This window comes from Cyrtonyx montezumae, unplaced genomic scaffold, assembly GCF_038088225.1.
Source record: "Cyrtonyx montezumae isolate F1298 unplaced genomic scaffold, pur_monq_1.0 scaffold_14, whole genome shotgun sequence".
Lineage (NCBI taxonomy): Eukaryota > Metazoa > Chordata > Aves > Galliformes > Odontophoridae > Cyrtonyx > Cyrtonyx montezumae.
In genome coordinates, this window is record NW_027071870.1 from 8438767 (window position 1) to 8452894 (window position 14128).

A 14128-nucleotide genomic window follows, 5' to 3' on the forward strand; every position below is an offset into this window, starting at 1 on the left:
AGCCACCTTCCAAAGCCAGGAGAACCTCACAGATTTCACTGTAAGTCACAGAGGTTCCTATACTTCATGTTCTTAAATAAAAAGTCCCTTTTAACCTGTCAAAGCACTGCACACAGGAATGCTGTCTGTGTTGTGCAACAAAGAAAATGACTGCCCTATGGGCAGGGGAATGGAAAATGGAACAGTGGGATCTTGAGAACCAGAGAAGTACTAGAAATGTTTCTTTCTTCCTTTACATACTTCTCTTCTGCAGTTTGCAGACAACCCTATCTCAAACATACACTTCACCCTCTATGAACTGATTGTCTAACTTGTGTTGCCCCTTTCCCTTCAATGATGACTACATGTCCCACTAGACTAGTTACAGAGTTACGTTTAAATTATCTTACATTTAAGCACCACAACTAACAAACAAACTCTTTAGTACCAGTCAGACATGGTTTTATATATCAGCTGGAGCTCCAAATAACTTAAAATCATAATGTCTTATTTTTGGAAAATGTCTGGTACACCAATAAACTCCCCTGAGGAGAACAGACTTCAGAATTCTGAACTGAAGCCAAGAAAAGGGCAGAGATGGCTCCACAGGTGTCAGGTACCTCCACACAAGTGTCAGGTACCTCCATACCCAGGATCAGCAACTCCTCCAGTAAGGGGAAGACAAGGAAAACAGAATAGATGTGGATGAGAAGGAAAGAATCCCACTTGAATGAGTATTCATGCACTGCCTCAAGGAAGAACATCTTTGAGATGCAGAAGACTTGTCTATCACGAGGAAATACCTATTAAGGGCTTCAAAACCAGGTGGCCAATTTAACCTTTGCTTTACTAACAGCCAAACTACTGAAATTTTCAGTTCAAACGTGAAAGAAAAAATGCACACTAAAAGCAGTCTGGAAACAGAACGAACTTGTACACAAGAGATAAACAGCAGCTCGTCACACTGAAACAGTTACACTGATACAGTCTCGTTTGCTTTTAATCCAATCACGAAACTTGTTTCAGATTCTCATCCCAAGGGTTCTGGGAATTCATGTCAGAGTCCAAGCAAGTCTCTTCCCTTCTCACCAATGTGAAGAGTCTGAAGACTGCCAGAACACAGCTGTGTGCAAGAGATCTACACTGTTTAAGAAGTATGTGACAGAAATTCTCTACTATCATAACGGAAAAAGGAGAAGAGCAGTATCAACGTGACACTGAATGAAATTAATATAGCCTAAGAAAAGAAAAATAGGGAAATTAAAGTGCTGGAGATATTAAAAGCATAAGAGCTCTTTGTACAATTGAAATGGCCAGCACTGAAGCAGCCTGTGCTGACAAAGAGGCTGGAAGACGAGTCCTGCTAAGCAACTATTACTAGGTGGAACAGACATACTTCCTTACAACAGACATCATAACTATGTAAGCCTGAGAAATCTTGGAGCAGAAGGATGCTTGAGAAGGTCCTGATGAGAGGGGGAATACTGCAGAGATGCCAGAGCAGAACGAGACAGTGAGGCACTCAGGAGGGGGAGGCTGGATGAAGGCAGGAGCGGGCACCCTGTGGGAGCAGCAGGCAGGGGTGCTGGCGAAGGCCATGCATCAGTCTGTGCATGGCTTGGCAACATTCAGCTGCACATCACTTGTGCTGTGGAAAAACGCTGTCATCAGCTGAACAGGGTGGAGGGAAGAAGGGAGAGGAGGTCTGGAAAGTTGAGAAAAGTTTGCTTGTTCAGACCAAAAAAATCAGACATGTTTTAAACAATACTGTAGTCCAATTCTGCAACAATCAGTCTCACTATAAACAACTTCTGGAATTATATATAGCATTATCCAGTAGTCTCGCTAATGTATTCAAACTCCTCATAAGTATTCAATATGGCATATTAAAAATACTGCTCAAAATTTAAGATGTCAGTTCAGCCTCAAGAATCATGTTTGTGCAATTCTTCACGTAAGATCAACAGCCATTATTAACCTGCTACTTTCTGGCATTAACTTTCAAAGCTGTTTTATGGAAATTCTAAAACAAGTCATCCCCCAAATCTGGCCAGTACTTATGTAATACTGCAGTTCACACAGAAGTATCTGAATCCTTCAGATAAAAGCATAAATTACAATAGATTGCAGTAGGAAAACATCTTCAGACACAGTCAGTATTGGCTTGGCTTTTTGCCATTAACAGTCAATATCGAAACACTTTTAAACTTCAGTAAGTGCAAAAGGAGACAAAGACCAAAGTTCTCACAAGCCTAAGTCTTTGCTCACGTCCTCAGATAAAAGAACTGCTACAAAGGCTGCACCTCCAACAGTAAATGACATTTATTCCCTAAAAAATGTTCTTCCAAGTCAGTCTGTGTACCTCTAAGTTTAATCTGCCATTACTGAAAACCATTCCTGACAGTCTTCAGCTAGCCTGTCAATTGCTCCTATTTACAAGAGACAACCTCCTTCCTGGTACGAGGTTAAATCAAATTCCACTACCTTATTTTAGAACAGAATAGAATTTTCTTTACAGATCACTGTTACATGCTTGTTGGAAGACCTTCTGTATTTCTTCTAAGCACAGCCATGCTTTGGAGATTCTGCTTAGAAAATCCTTGAGTAACTGCAGTAGAACCGACGGAACAACCTTCAGGTAGGCACACAGTGAAGAGTTCTCAATGCTCAATTTACTAATCCTTTTTACAAAAAAAGCTTACTGCAAAAATATATATTTATACATAAAGTTTACATTGTTTTGGTAAAAATTTTAAGAACAAGGCTTCCACATTTCAAACTGGGGTACAGAGGCCAACACAGCATGTAAAGGTCCACTCCCAGCAGCAGAGAATGACAGCAGGCACATGTCCATGTCAGCAGGCTCCAAAGGTCTCAACTTCAATTGCCCAGACAGCCCCTTGCCACACTGCAAGCTCTGACTGAGAAAAGTTGACGACGACACGGAGGATTTAATTTACTCCATTTTCCTGCATCTTAACACGTACCGATGCATAGTAACAACTAAGGTTATCTTTTAGAGTCAGTCATGGAAAATGTACTTCAGAAAATGATGACTGGACTGAGAACACCAGTGAGCGGAGCAAGTCCCATTCCAACCGATCACTTACTGCTCCACCTATGCAGTTAAGAGACCAGTGCTCTTGAAACAAGTAGCAGGCATTCCCATACAAAGTAACCACAAGGATGTTGCTGCACTCTGCACAGAGTAATTAATACTTCTTTCTTCCTAATGACATTTTAGGATTTCAAAAAGAAAACAAAAGACATACATAGACACCAGCAACAAATGTAAACAGTGCCTCTGAATTGGTTCTTCCCTTCTCCCATGTTTTCAGATCTGGAAAGCAATTACTTTCACCAGAAGTTACAAGGCTCTAGAAAGGATAAGATTTTCTTTTCTCACAGACAGAAGCCTTGAACAGTACTTCTAGGTTCCATTTGTTTCTCTTAACTACAGTTGTGCACAGTGGGCACTTAAGGAAATTTCAAGCTCAGATGTATGTCAGAGGTTGCCAACTACGTCTAGACTCCTCATGACGATGGTGAAGCTCCACAGGAAGTCTGGCACATTTTAGTAAATGAAATTAACAAGAACAAGAAGGAAAAGCTCATCTAAAAAAATAATAAAAAAACACACTCTTTCCATTGCTCAGCTGACAAGACTGACAATGAGAAAAGTTTTTACACACTGAGTCAAGAGCAGGAAGAGGCTTGAAATAGGATTTCCATTCTGAATTCCTTCCCATCATTGGAATGGTTATCAAAAGCTATGAACATTAAGTAGGAAAAAAAACGTAAATGCCAAAACCACCTCCCCTCATCTTAAAAAGAATTTGGAGTGTTTTCTTCCCCCAGATCAACTTCTTTTTAGGATGCAATACAGCTGAGAGAACTACTAACACAACAGATATCCTTCAGGGATAAATACAGCTGTACAACAGCTGGTACAGAACCACGTATAAACCATACAGAGCTGCTTCTGTGAATGTTTTAAAGACATTGCTAATGCAGAATGAAGTCCTCATCTGTTTGGTTGCAAGAAGGCTTTTGAAGTCATAGGGAGCCATTCTCACAGAACTTTGCTGTCATCCTGTTCATTTTCAAGGACACTGGACAGCAATATTAATGTGGAGACTGTTAGGCTGAATCACAGCAGAGAGAAAACCCTTCTCCCCTGAGCTACCAGTTCACAAGTAAGCCAAAGCACTGCCCCTTACTTAGATGTTAGCCTCACACAGTCATTTTCAGTAGCCCGTTTTCAGTAGACTGCTTTGGTGTTTCTTTAATTTATTTCTGCTTCTGACATGATACAAGATGCATTTTCTCTCCCCCTTTATCTAAGTTGTTCATTTACAGACTTCTCTCCTTCAGAATGCAGGTATTCAGAATTAGAACAGGCCTCTCACTTCAGCTGCAGGAAAGTATTATTTTCTAAGTTATTTCACAAAATAAAAGAGTACAGAAAAAGAAAAAAAAACACACCACAAAAGTCTCCAAATTGAATACTAGTAAGGGAGCTGGCGATCTTTGGAAACTGGGAGAAAGCTTCTACCACTGCTCTCTTGCCGAGATAGGCATCCAGGATTAAGGCGACTGAACAAGAAATACAATGCAACGCAAACTCTTAGACAAAGTATACTTCTGTGATACCACTCAGCACTTCTGTAACATCACTGTGTTAACAAGATCAAACTTGTGAGAACACAAAAGGTTTCCCAAGCTTTCATCACCGCTACCTCAGCTCAACTGATGATTACTTGCTTTCCACCTTCACAGTCCTGGAGGGCAGAAGAAACACAGCACACTCCTTTGGAAATTCCTCTTTGCCTAATCCCCTGTCCTCACAACTGCATCAGTTCTATTTCAGTGGTGATCTGTTCTCACTACCCTTTGTTTTACAGATCAGTAGAGGATGAAAAAGCAAAACCAAAATTCTAAATGTAAGGAAGCAAACGTATTTTTTACTGTGTTCTGAGTTACAATAGTCCTTTTCACCTGGATATTTTACATCATCTCCACAAAAAAATTGGAGCTTTCTCTCTATGGTTACCTTGTAAGGCCTGATCAAAACACTTCAGTGCTCATAAGTAATATAACACCATCATCAAATTTGTCATCACAAAAATGATGATGACTGTAAGCTACATTACTAATCATGTCTCTATTCCATGCATGCCTCAAGAAGACAAACTGTACACAGTGGCAATTATATGGTACATTATTACATTTACTAGATTAGACAGCAGGGAGGTTTTGAATTTTTCTTCCCCGGGAACAGTGGTAAAAGCATCTAAACTAAATCATATCAACTTGTATGGCTTTCATAACAACAGCAGACTGGAAAGGCTTTCTGTCTGCAGAGAAATAAGCACAGTGACTGGCACAGCCTCCAAGCACTCTGCCTGCCAAGTGGCACCTACTAGAACAGAACATCAGCAGATGCAGCCCTGAAAGGTTCAACTCTGGGTCCAAGATTGGCTTAAGCCCTTCCACAGGGGCAATGCTAACAGAGAATTCCTTTTGTCTTCAGATTCCTCGCTGTACTGCTGTACTTCCACGTGACAACTTCTGCTCTTTTTGACCCCAGCCCCGAACCAGAACTACGAGGTTATGTACCTGCCCAAGATCAGGCTTCAGAATCCTCCAACTTCCATTTTGAGGAAAAAATAAAATAAATAAATAATTCCTTGCATACATTAGGGCGTAAATAAGTACATGGGAAAATAAAGTTCTAGCTATACTAATTATAAAGAAAATCCTTCAAATGCATTAGGATGTTTACTTACACAGCTATAACACAGTTAAATCTTCTCAATAATCTGGCAATCTCTAAATACAAGATCTGGATAAAGCTAATCACTAGGTGCAACCATAGAGAAGCACCTCAGATCATAGCCCAATATCCTCTTACAGAGATCCTTACTGAAGACCTCTTATTGAATATTTCTCTTCAGTTTCTCCATATTTTTTTCCCCACGGTTATCAAATGTGCCATCTGACATTCTGAAACCATCTGTAGTTGCTTCCAGTATTTTTCATTTTAGAAGACACATACACTAACTAGATCAAAGCTTTTCCTCACACTTGTGTAGCTTTCTGTCCTCTCATTAAAGCATTTGTTCAGTCAAAACTGGATAGCCTTGGAAAAAAAATACACTTTAAAAAGTTATAATTCAGCAAGCCTTGGAATTCTAGAAAAGTTTATGGTTTATTTTAGCAATAAACTTTATCAGGTTACGAAATGAGTAGAATTGACTTTGGCCTCACACATCTTGAATCTCCCTCTCATCATCTTTCCTCTCCTAAGATTCCCTCTGCAGGAAGTTTTTGGCTAGGCTGCTGTCATGCCTGTGCTGACAGCCAAGGTTCCCCCACCTCACCTCCAGTGGGAAGCACAAATCTAAGCTTCTCTTCCACCCAGCTGCTGACATGCTCCAAATTTCCAGGCACTTCCTTTTCTCCTTTCCTCTTTTCATATTTTAAAACTGGCCCATGAGTTCAAGAGCAACTGCAAAAGAACTAACAGGTGAGCAGACTGATGGCAACCACAAAATAAATAACAATCAGACTCAGGAGTTCTTACCTCTTTGTTTCACTCCATTACAGCATCTGTTTCCTATCCTGTCTTTTGTCCAAAGAATATGGGCCCTGCATTTTGAAGTGTACTGCCCTCCATGTCCCACTATTACACAAACCACACTTCATAGCTTTTATTTTGGTTAATACATCATTCTCTTCCCCGTAATCCTACAGTATCATTGTTATCCTACAAAACTGTAGGGATCATAGACATCTGAGGAGAAGTAGAAAAGATGTGCAGTGCCTCACACTACCATTTTTAATACATTTCAATCTACTACTGCTTGTATAAATTCTTTATAACACCATGGACATCTAAAATAATTACGATGAAATGACCCTGTAGTCCTACCTTTGTCAAAACATTTACATGAGCATATGAGAAACAGTCAGGTTTTCTTGATAATCTTTTATTTTTCACCAGGTTTCCCATTTTCTACATTTTCCTTCTGCCCATAAAAGACAATAACAAGAAAAATGAACGTAAGACCCTCTCCCTACCCATTCTGCTTCCCCAGGTACCCCTCCGTAACAGGTTTGAGACTCTGAAACTCAAGGACGAGGCAACCTCCTCCACCCAGGAAGTTGTCTAGGATGAGGCAGTTGACTCACACCTCAAGACTGCCTCCATCAAGAAGGAAAGAAGGATAATTCTCACAGGTGATTCCCTTCTGAGGGGAAGAGAGGACCCAACACGTCATCCAAACCTTCCCATAGGGAGGTGTGCTGCCTCCCTGGGGTACAGGTCAGAGACATTACTAAAATCTTCATGGTCTAGTTCATCCCTCTTTTACTGACATTCAGGCTGGCAGTGATGACATTGATGAGAGGAAACTGAGGGTTATCAAAAGGGACTTCAGAGCATTGGGGCAGTTAGGAGATGGAGCAGGAGTACAGATATTGTTTTCCTCTATCCCTTCAGTGGCAGCAAGAGATACTCAGAGAAGCAGAAAAATCCATCTCATAAATATGTGGCTAACAGGATGGTGCCATGACAGGAACTTTGCGTTCTTCTGACTGCGGAGCAGTTTACTCTGCACCTGGCCTGCTGGCTGTAGATGGGTCTGACCCATCTCAAAGTGAGAAAACAGATCCTAGCCCAGGAGAGAGATTTAAACTAGATACAAAGAAGGGGTTTAAGCGAGGCTCAGCAGAGGTGAGCCTAGAAAAATGATGATGGGGTTGGGGGTGAGGCAAATGGTTCAGCTCAAGCACATCTACACCAATGCATGCAGCATTGCAGCATGGGCAACAAACAGGAGGAGCTGGAAGCCACTGTGTGAACTACAACTTAGTTGGCATTACTGAAACATGGCGGGATTGCTCCCACAATGGGAGTGCTGCAATGAATGGCTATAAGATCTTCAGAGGGATAGGCAAGGAAGCAGGGGCAGTGGCATGGCTCTCTGTTAAGAGAGCTTCAGTGTTGTTGAGCTCAGGGCTAGAAATGATTGAGGGGTTTGAGGGTTGAGTCACTATGGCTAAGGATCAGGGGGAGGGCCAATAATGCTGACATCCTCATGGGTATCTGTTACAGACCACCTAACCAGGATGAAGAGATGAGGTGTTCTGCCATCAGATCACAGAAGTTGTATGACTGGCCTTGCTCCTGGGAGGGACTTAAACCTCCCTGATATATACTGCAAATACAACACAGCAAAGAAGAAGCAGTCTAGGAGGTTTCTAAAGTGTGTGGAAGATAACTTACTCACACAGTTCATAAGAGAGCTTAGCAGGGGAGGTGCCCCACTAGTCCTGCTGTTCACAGAGATTTGGTAGGAAATCTGGAGGTCAGGAGCCATCTTGGGCAGAGTGACTGTGAAATGTAGAGTTCTCCATTCTTAGTGAGGTCAAGTTGGGGGTTAGCAAAACTGCTACCTTGGACTTCCAGAGGGCAGACTTTGAAGTATTCAAGACATTGGTAGGGAGAACCCCCTGGGAGTCTGTCCAAAAGGGTCCAGAACAGCTGGACACTTCTCAAGAAGAAAGTCTTAAGAGGCATAAAAGCAGGCTATCAACTTTTACTGATGACATGGATGAGGGGATAGAGTGCACCCTCACTAAGTCTGCAGATAACACCAAGTTGAAGGGAAGTATCAGTGTGACCAGGGGTTGCAAGGCCCTTCAGAGAGACATGAACAGACTGAATAGATGAGCTGAGGCCAGTAGGATGAAGTTCCACAAGACCAAGCACCAGGTACTCCACTTTGGCCACAACAACCTCAGGCAACACTACAGGCCTTGGGCAGAGTGGTTAGGAGACTGTGTTGAAGAAGTGGAGCTGGCAGTGTTGACTGACACTCAGCTGAACGTAAGCCAGCAGAGTGCCCAGGTGGCCAAGGTGAACCCAGGTGGTTCTACGATTCCATGGAAGTTTTTCTATACAGAACAAGGTCAAATTCAAAATACATGAGAATACTGCAAAGGTATCACTGCATCTCAGTATGACACATAGCTCCTGGAATATCATTTACAGTGTGCTGTACAGGATCGTGTGCCTACCTCAGCAACAGTGAGACCCAAGCATCTCATATGGGAAATCAAATAGCAAGGTACTGACCAGATAGATGGAGCAATATATTAAGCTGAAGAAAGGAGTATATCTGAAATCTCAGGTATTTCTAGAGTTCAGACAACAGGATATAACACAGAATCACAGAGTTGTAGGGGTTGGACCCCTAGAGATCATGAAGTCCAACCCCCTGCCAAAGCAGCTCCCTAGCCCAGGTTGCACAGGTAGGCATCCAGGTGGGTCTTGAATGTCTCCAGAGAAGGAGACTCCACAATCTCTCTGGGCAGCCTGTGCCAATTCCATATTTTTAGAGCACGAGCAGCACTACTTACTAGTAAGCATTACTGCAGTACCTGTTAGAAGGATAAAAAGCCAGAAGCCAGGTGTCCAACCCTGCCCACATTTAAAAGGCAGTTACTTGCAGCATGAAGGAAACTTGACGTGATAGTTTTTTTCATAACCCTAGAATTTAAAACCTTTCCATTTCATAAGCATAGGATGAAAGAAACTTTTTATGACAAAAACAAGCAGCATGCAAAATACAACTGCAGCACTGGTAAAGACCCGTTCTTCCTCAACTAGAAGCACTGCCTCACTACATTTAGAGGAAGTCAACAGCTTCGCCCTCTAGCCTCAGAATTTCAATTACACTATGAACCCAAGGTAATTTTCAGTGGTTACCACTAAAGGGAAGTACACTGATTGCAGAAAACCACAGAATCAACACACTTAGCACCGCAGGGATGCTATCTAAGTACATCTTAGTAATAACGTGTCTCAGAATTCTATTTTTAAACCTTGCTTTGCTGGCATCACAATTCATCCATCCAAAATTCTGAACAAAAAAATAAAGCTCATCACACCCTGAGAGAAGCTGAGATAAGCAGAATAACATACTTCCCTACAGCACAACATGTAAGAATGAAAGTAGGCAGCATCCTAAAAACAGACGTTTGCTCAAATTTGCACACTAGCTAAAGCACGTGGAATTCATTAAGCATTAGAAACCATCTCACTTTCCAAATGACCTCTGCTTCATACATGAAGTATGTAGTGCTTACATGATGAGCTTAGCAAACCCAGCAGGTTGCTTCTTATGAGGGGAAGAATGAGGAGGGCAGGAAGTCCTGTGCTCTGTCATTCCCACCATTTAACCCCAACACATCCAGCACAGCAAATAGTGGGTTCCTCTATGGGAAGGAACACAGCTTGCTCCAGCTTTGGGAAAGAAAGCACAGAGCAACATGAGACAAAAATAAATAAATAAATACAATTAGGGCAACAGCAGCAAGGTGATAAGCCCACAGGTCATGAAGAGCCACAGACAGGTAAGAATAATGCCAGAGTCACAGGCAGGCCTCACAGACGGAAAATAAAACTTCCCAGGGACTGGAGAAAACTGGTCTCTGAGTTACAGTAGTCTGTACAATTCATGAAGAAAAAAAATGATATCCTCATCTGAAACTAATTCTAGAAATGAGGGCCTGCTTCACTCTATCCTGTGGAGAGTGACTGGTTTACAACTTTTAATTTGATCTAGTATTTTTTTCCAACCAATATTGTAAATAGAAGTGAATAAAATCTCTGAGTTTCAAAACATTTTAGGGTTGTCACTGTTACTGGAGAGTACAGGCAAAGCTGTACCAGAACTCTGGCCAACAGTGTTCTACCACACTGATTTGGGAGTTATAACTTCACTCCAATCCTCAAACAAGTTCACTTGTAGCTCCATCAGTGCCTTGGAAACCAGTAGTAGTATCTACAGAAGTAATGACAGTAATAAAATGATGGACTTTTGCGGTACAACGACCTATACCATTTATAGCTCTACCATCACCATTTATCATTCTTAGAAGCACACTAGTCTCAGATCCATCTTTCTTCCACCTCATTCCCAAAGTCTTGGCAGAAGAGAAAGATGTATACTAAAATAAAGCATGAGAGAATTTCCCAACATGAAGTCAAATCAATGAGAAATAATCCTCTACAAAGAGGATTTGTACTTTCACTGAAGCACTGATCCTGAAAACAAGTAGTTAAATACAGGAGCTATGCAAGCAAAGCAGTTCTTTACTTAGCAAGTCAAATGGATTTTAATTTTCCTTACCAAAATGTCATCCTCTGGAGTCAGGTGATAAAGGAGAACCCTGAATTGTACCTAACCATCACCCCAGTCAAAATTTACGTGGGGAGAAAAAAAAGCCATGTTCTTCCCAGCTCTCCCAAAGTTCCAGAGGACAGACTTAGCACCAAGATGAATCAGCTGTTACTTTTATTCCCATGTCTGAAACACCTTTGTCTCCAAAAGAGATGCCACCCACACCAGTCCAAAATAGCACTGTTCTGCTGAGCTTGATCTTCATCAAGTACCATGCAGGTAGGCCTCCGAATGAAATCAATCTAAGTGCGAAAAAGGAATTCAATGTTTCGCAAGCTCTGTTTTCTTAAGATATAAGAACTCTACAGGCCTGGATAACTGCACTTTCCTGGTCTAAACATGGTAAGAAATAATCTCATCTTTATTAGAAAGCATATGCCAATAAATTTTATACAACATAATAAAACAATATCAGAGGAAGAAGAACATACAGTTCTAATCACTGTCAGTGGAGACCACCGACAATGCAAGCAGCTGTTGAGGCCTTTGCCCACTTAAATGGTAAACGTCGCTGAAGAAGGTTCCCGGACTCCAGCAGCCCACTCCAGTGTTCAACCATCCTCAATGAGAAGCCCCTTTCTTTCTCCTCGGCTACAGGAGAGACTTTCCATTACTTCTACAGAGCCTTTGAGCAGATTCTGACTGCTCTCTCCATAACACCCCTTCCAGCCGCTGAATGCCCTGCAGCTGCACTTCAGCCTTCCCTGCCACAGGCCAGGCCACGCTGGCTCCACCAGCCTCAGAGCGCCAAGCAGACAGAGATCCCTGCACTTAGAAGATGACACTCCAAGAATCATGAACAAAAAACATGAAAGCACACCGGTTTGCCACACAAGTAAAACAGTAAGAATTACAATCCCAATGCTACCAATAGCAGTTGTAAGCGTTCATTTTCTATTTCACTGAATTGCTTGAACTTCCAAAGCAGGATGTAAAACCTTCCTCGAGTCTTGACCCATTTAAAAATATAATGCTCTGCCATATGCTAAATGTAGAAATCCAACAGCATACATAACTTCTTGTTCAGCAGGAAAAGATGAAGATGAGTAGGGTGACAGAGGGTGTCAAGTGGTCTCTATTTTTAGGCTACATAACAGTGACTGACAATATAAAAGGACAACCAAACACTTAACAGAACATCAGCAGTCCATCCCTCTGCACTGAATACAACAGAAACCATTTGTCCTGGAAGATTCTATGACCACAAAAAACTGGATGCAGTTTGGAGGGGAACTGTCAGGTGAAGGCTTGAACTGGTGATTGAGCACCTGATGAGGGGTGTGGCTGGCCTAGGGAGCACAGGTAAAGTGTTTGCACCTGTGCTCCCAAGTGACCAGAAAGGGCAGACCCAGAGTGGAGCCACCCTGGGCTCATATAAGAGCCAGCCACAGAAGGGAGAGCATCTCTTAGGCACAGGCTGCTTCCTAAGGAGTACTGCACAGCCAGAGGGCCCCTTTACCAGTTGGGTGAGTTTGATTATTTCTGTTTATCACTATCAGCCTGTCTGCAAATATTTCCCTGGTATCACCAAGGATAATTTTGTTTCTTTGAGAGTAGAATACAGTTAATAGTCAGATTTATTTTTTTTTTCTTTTAAACTGATAAATTCAGGGTTATAGTACTAAGCTAATAAGAAAGGTTAAAAAAAAACCCACAACACACCCACCCTAAAAAGTTCTAAGTAAATATGAAATAGTTCTCAGCCCTACTGAGAAAGACTTCAGGATTCTGGTTGATGGAAAACTGAATGTGAGCCAGCAGTGTGTGCTTGCAGCATGGACAGTCAATGGCAGCCAGGCTCCAGCAGGGCAAGGGAGGTGACTGTCCCCCTCTATCCTGCGTTTGTGAGGCCTCAGATGGAGCACTGTGTCCAGGTCTAAGGCCCCCAACAAAGGAAGGATGTGGAACTTCTGAAGAGGTCCAAAGGAGGGCCACAAAGGTGACTAAAGGGCTGGAGCACCTCTTATCTGCTGACAAGCTGAGGGAGCTGGGCTTATCTAGCCTGGAAAAGAGAAGACTGTGGGGAAACCTCTTCATAGCCTTCTAGGATTTAAAGGGAGATTATAATCATGAGGAAAAACAACTTTTTATGTGTAAATAGTGACAGGACAAGGGGGAATAGTTTTAAACTAAAGGAAGAGAGGTTTAGATATTGGGGAAAGTTTTTGTTGTTTTTTTTTTTTTACTGAGAGAGTGGTGAAGTGCTGGAACGGGCTGCCCAGAGAGGTCATGAATGCCCCATCTCTGAAGATGTTTAAGGCCAGGATCAGTGGAGCCCTGGGCAACCTGACCTGATCCTTGACCTAGCAGCTGACAACATGCCTATGGCCGGGAGTAGGAACTTAATGATCCTTGAGGTCCCTTCCACCTCAGGCTATCTTATGATTCTTATTAATGAATTTGGAATTTTTTGTTACGGTGTTAATGTAACTTTTTTAATTCTTAGTCATAAACAAATCTTCCACTAACAAAAAAACAAACTGAGACTGAAATAACACAAGTCAGAAATCCAGGCTAAAGACAGCCTGAACTGGCATACTTCAGGCAGCTGAGAAGGTGTCGATCCACCAACAGATTTTTATACAAGTGAAAATGAACAGAACTCAGAATGTTATTGCAACATTCTCAGCAGTTTAAGTGAACTATACCCAAAGTTAATGTGTCAGTGAAACCCAATCAAAGAGTAATGCCTGTTAAGTTACAGTTTCAAGAAAAACAAGTCCTAGATCACTCAATCAGATATCTGTCAGTGCTTGGTGGGCTACTAACACTTCATCCAGAAGTCCTATAGAACAAGTTACTGCAAACTCAGATATTCAAAAAGAAATCAAAGGAAAACAATCATAGGTGAATCTGTGGAATACAAAAAAAAACCCACATGTTAACAGAAACCTGTA

At 41.9% G+C, this 14128-nt stretch overlaps 1 protein-coding gene across 4 annotated transcripts in view; it reads right to left on the minus strand.

Annotated features, from left to right (window-relative positions):
- ARHGAP21 (Rho GTPase activating protein 21) overlaps positions 1-14128 on the minus strand; it is a 106079-nt gene that overhangs the window by 77665 nt on the left and 14286 nt on the right. Inside the window, exon 1 of one of the 4 annotated variants that reach the window (XM_065731367.1) lies at positions 6363-6763. The exons of 2 other annotated variants lie outside the window; for them this stretch is intronic. In XM_065731367.1, the coding sequence (XP_065587439.1) occupies positions 6363-6458 (96 nt within the window). In that variant the 5' untranslated portion in view covers positions 6459-6763. Of the gene's footprint in view, positions 1-6362; positions 6764-14128 lie in introns of those variants that run through there. One more of the 4 variants, XM_065731371.1, reaches the window with a different exon arrangement.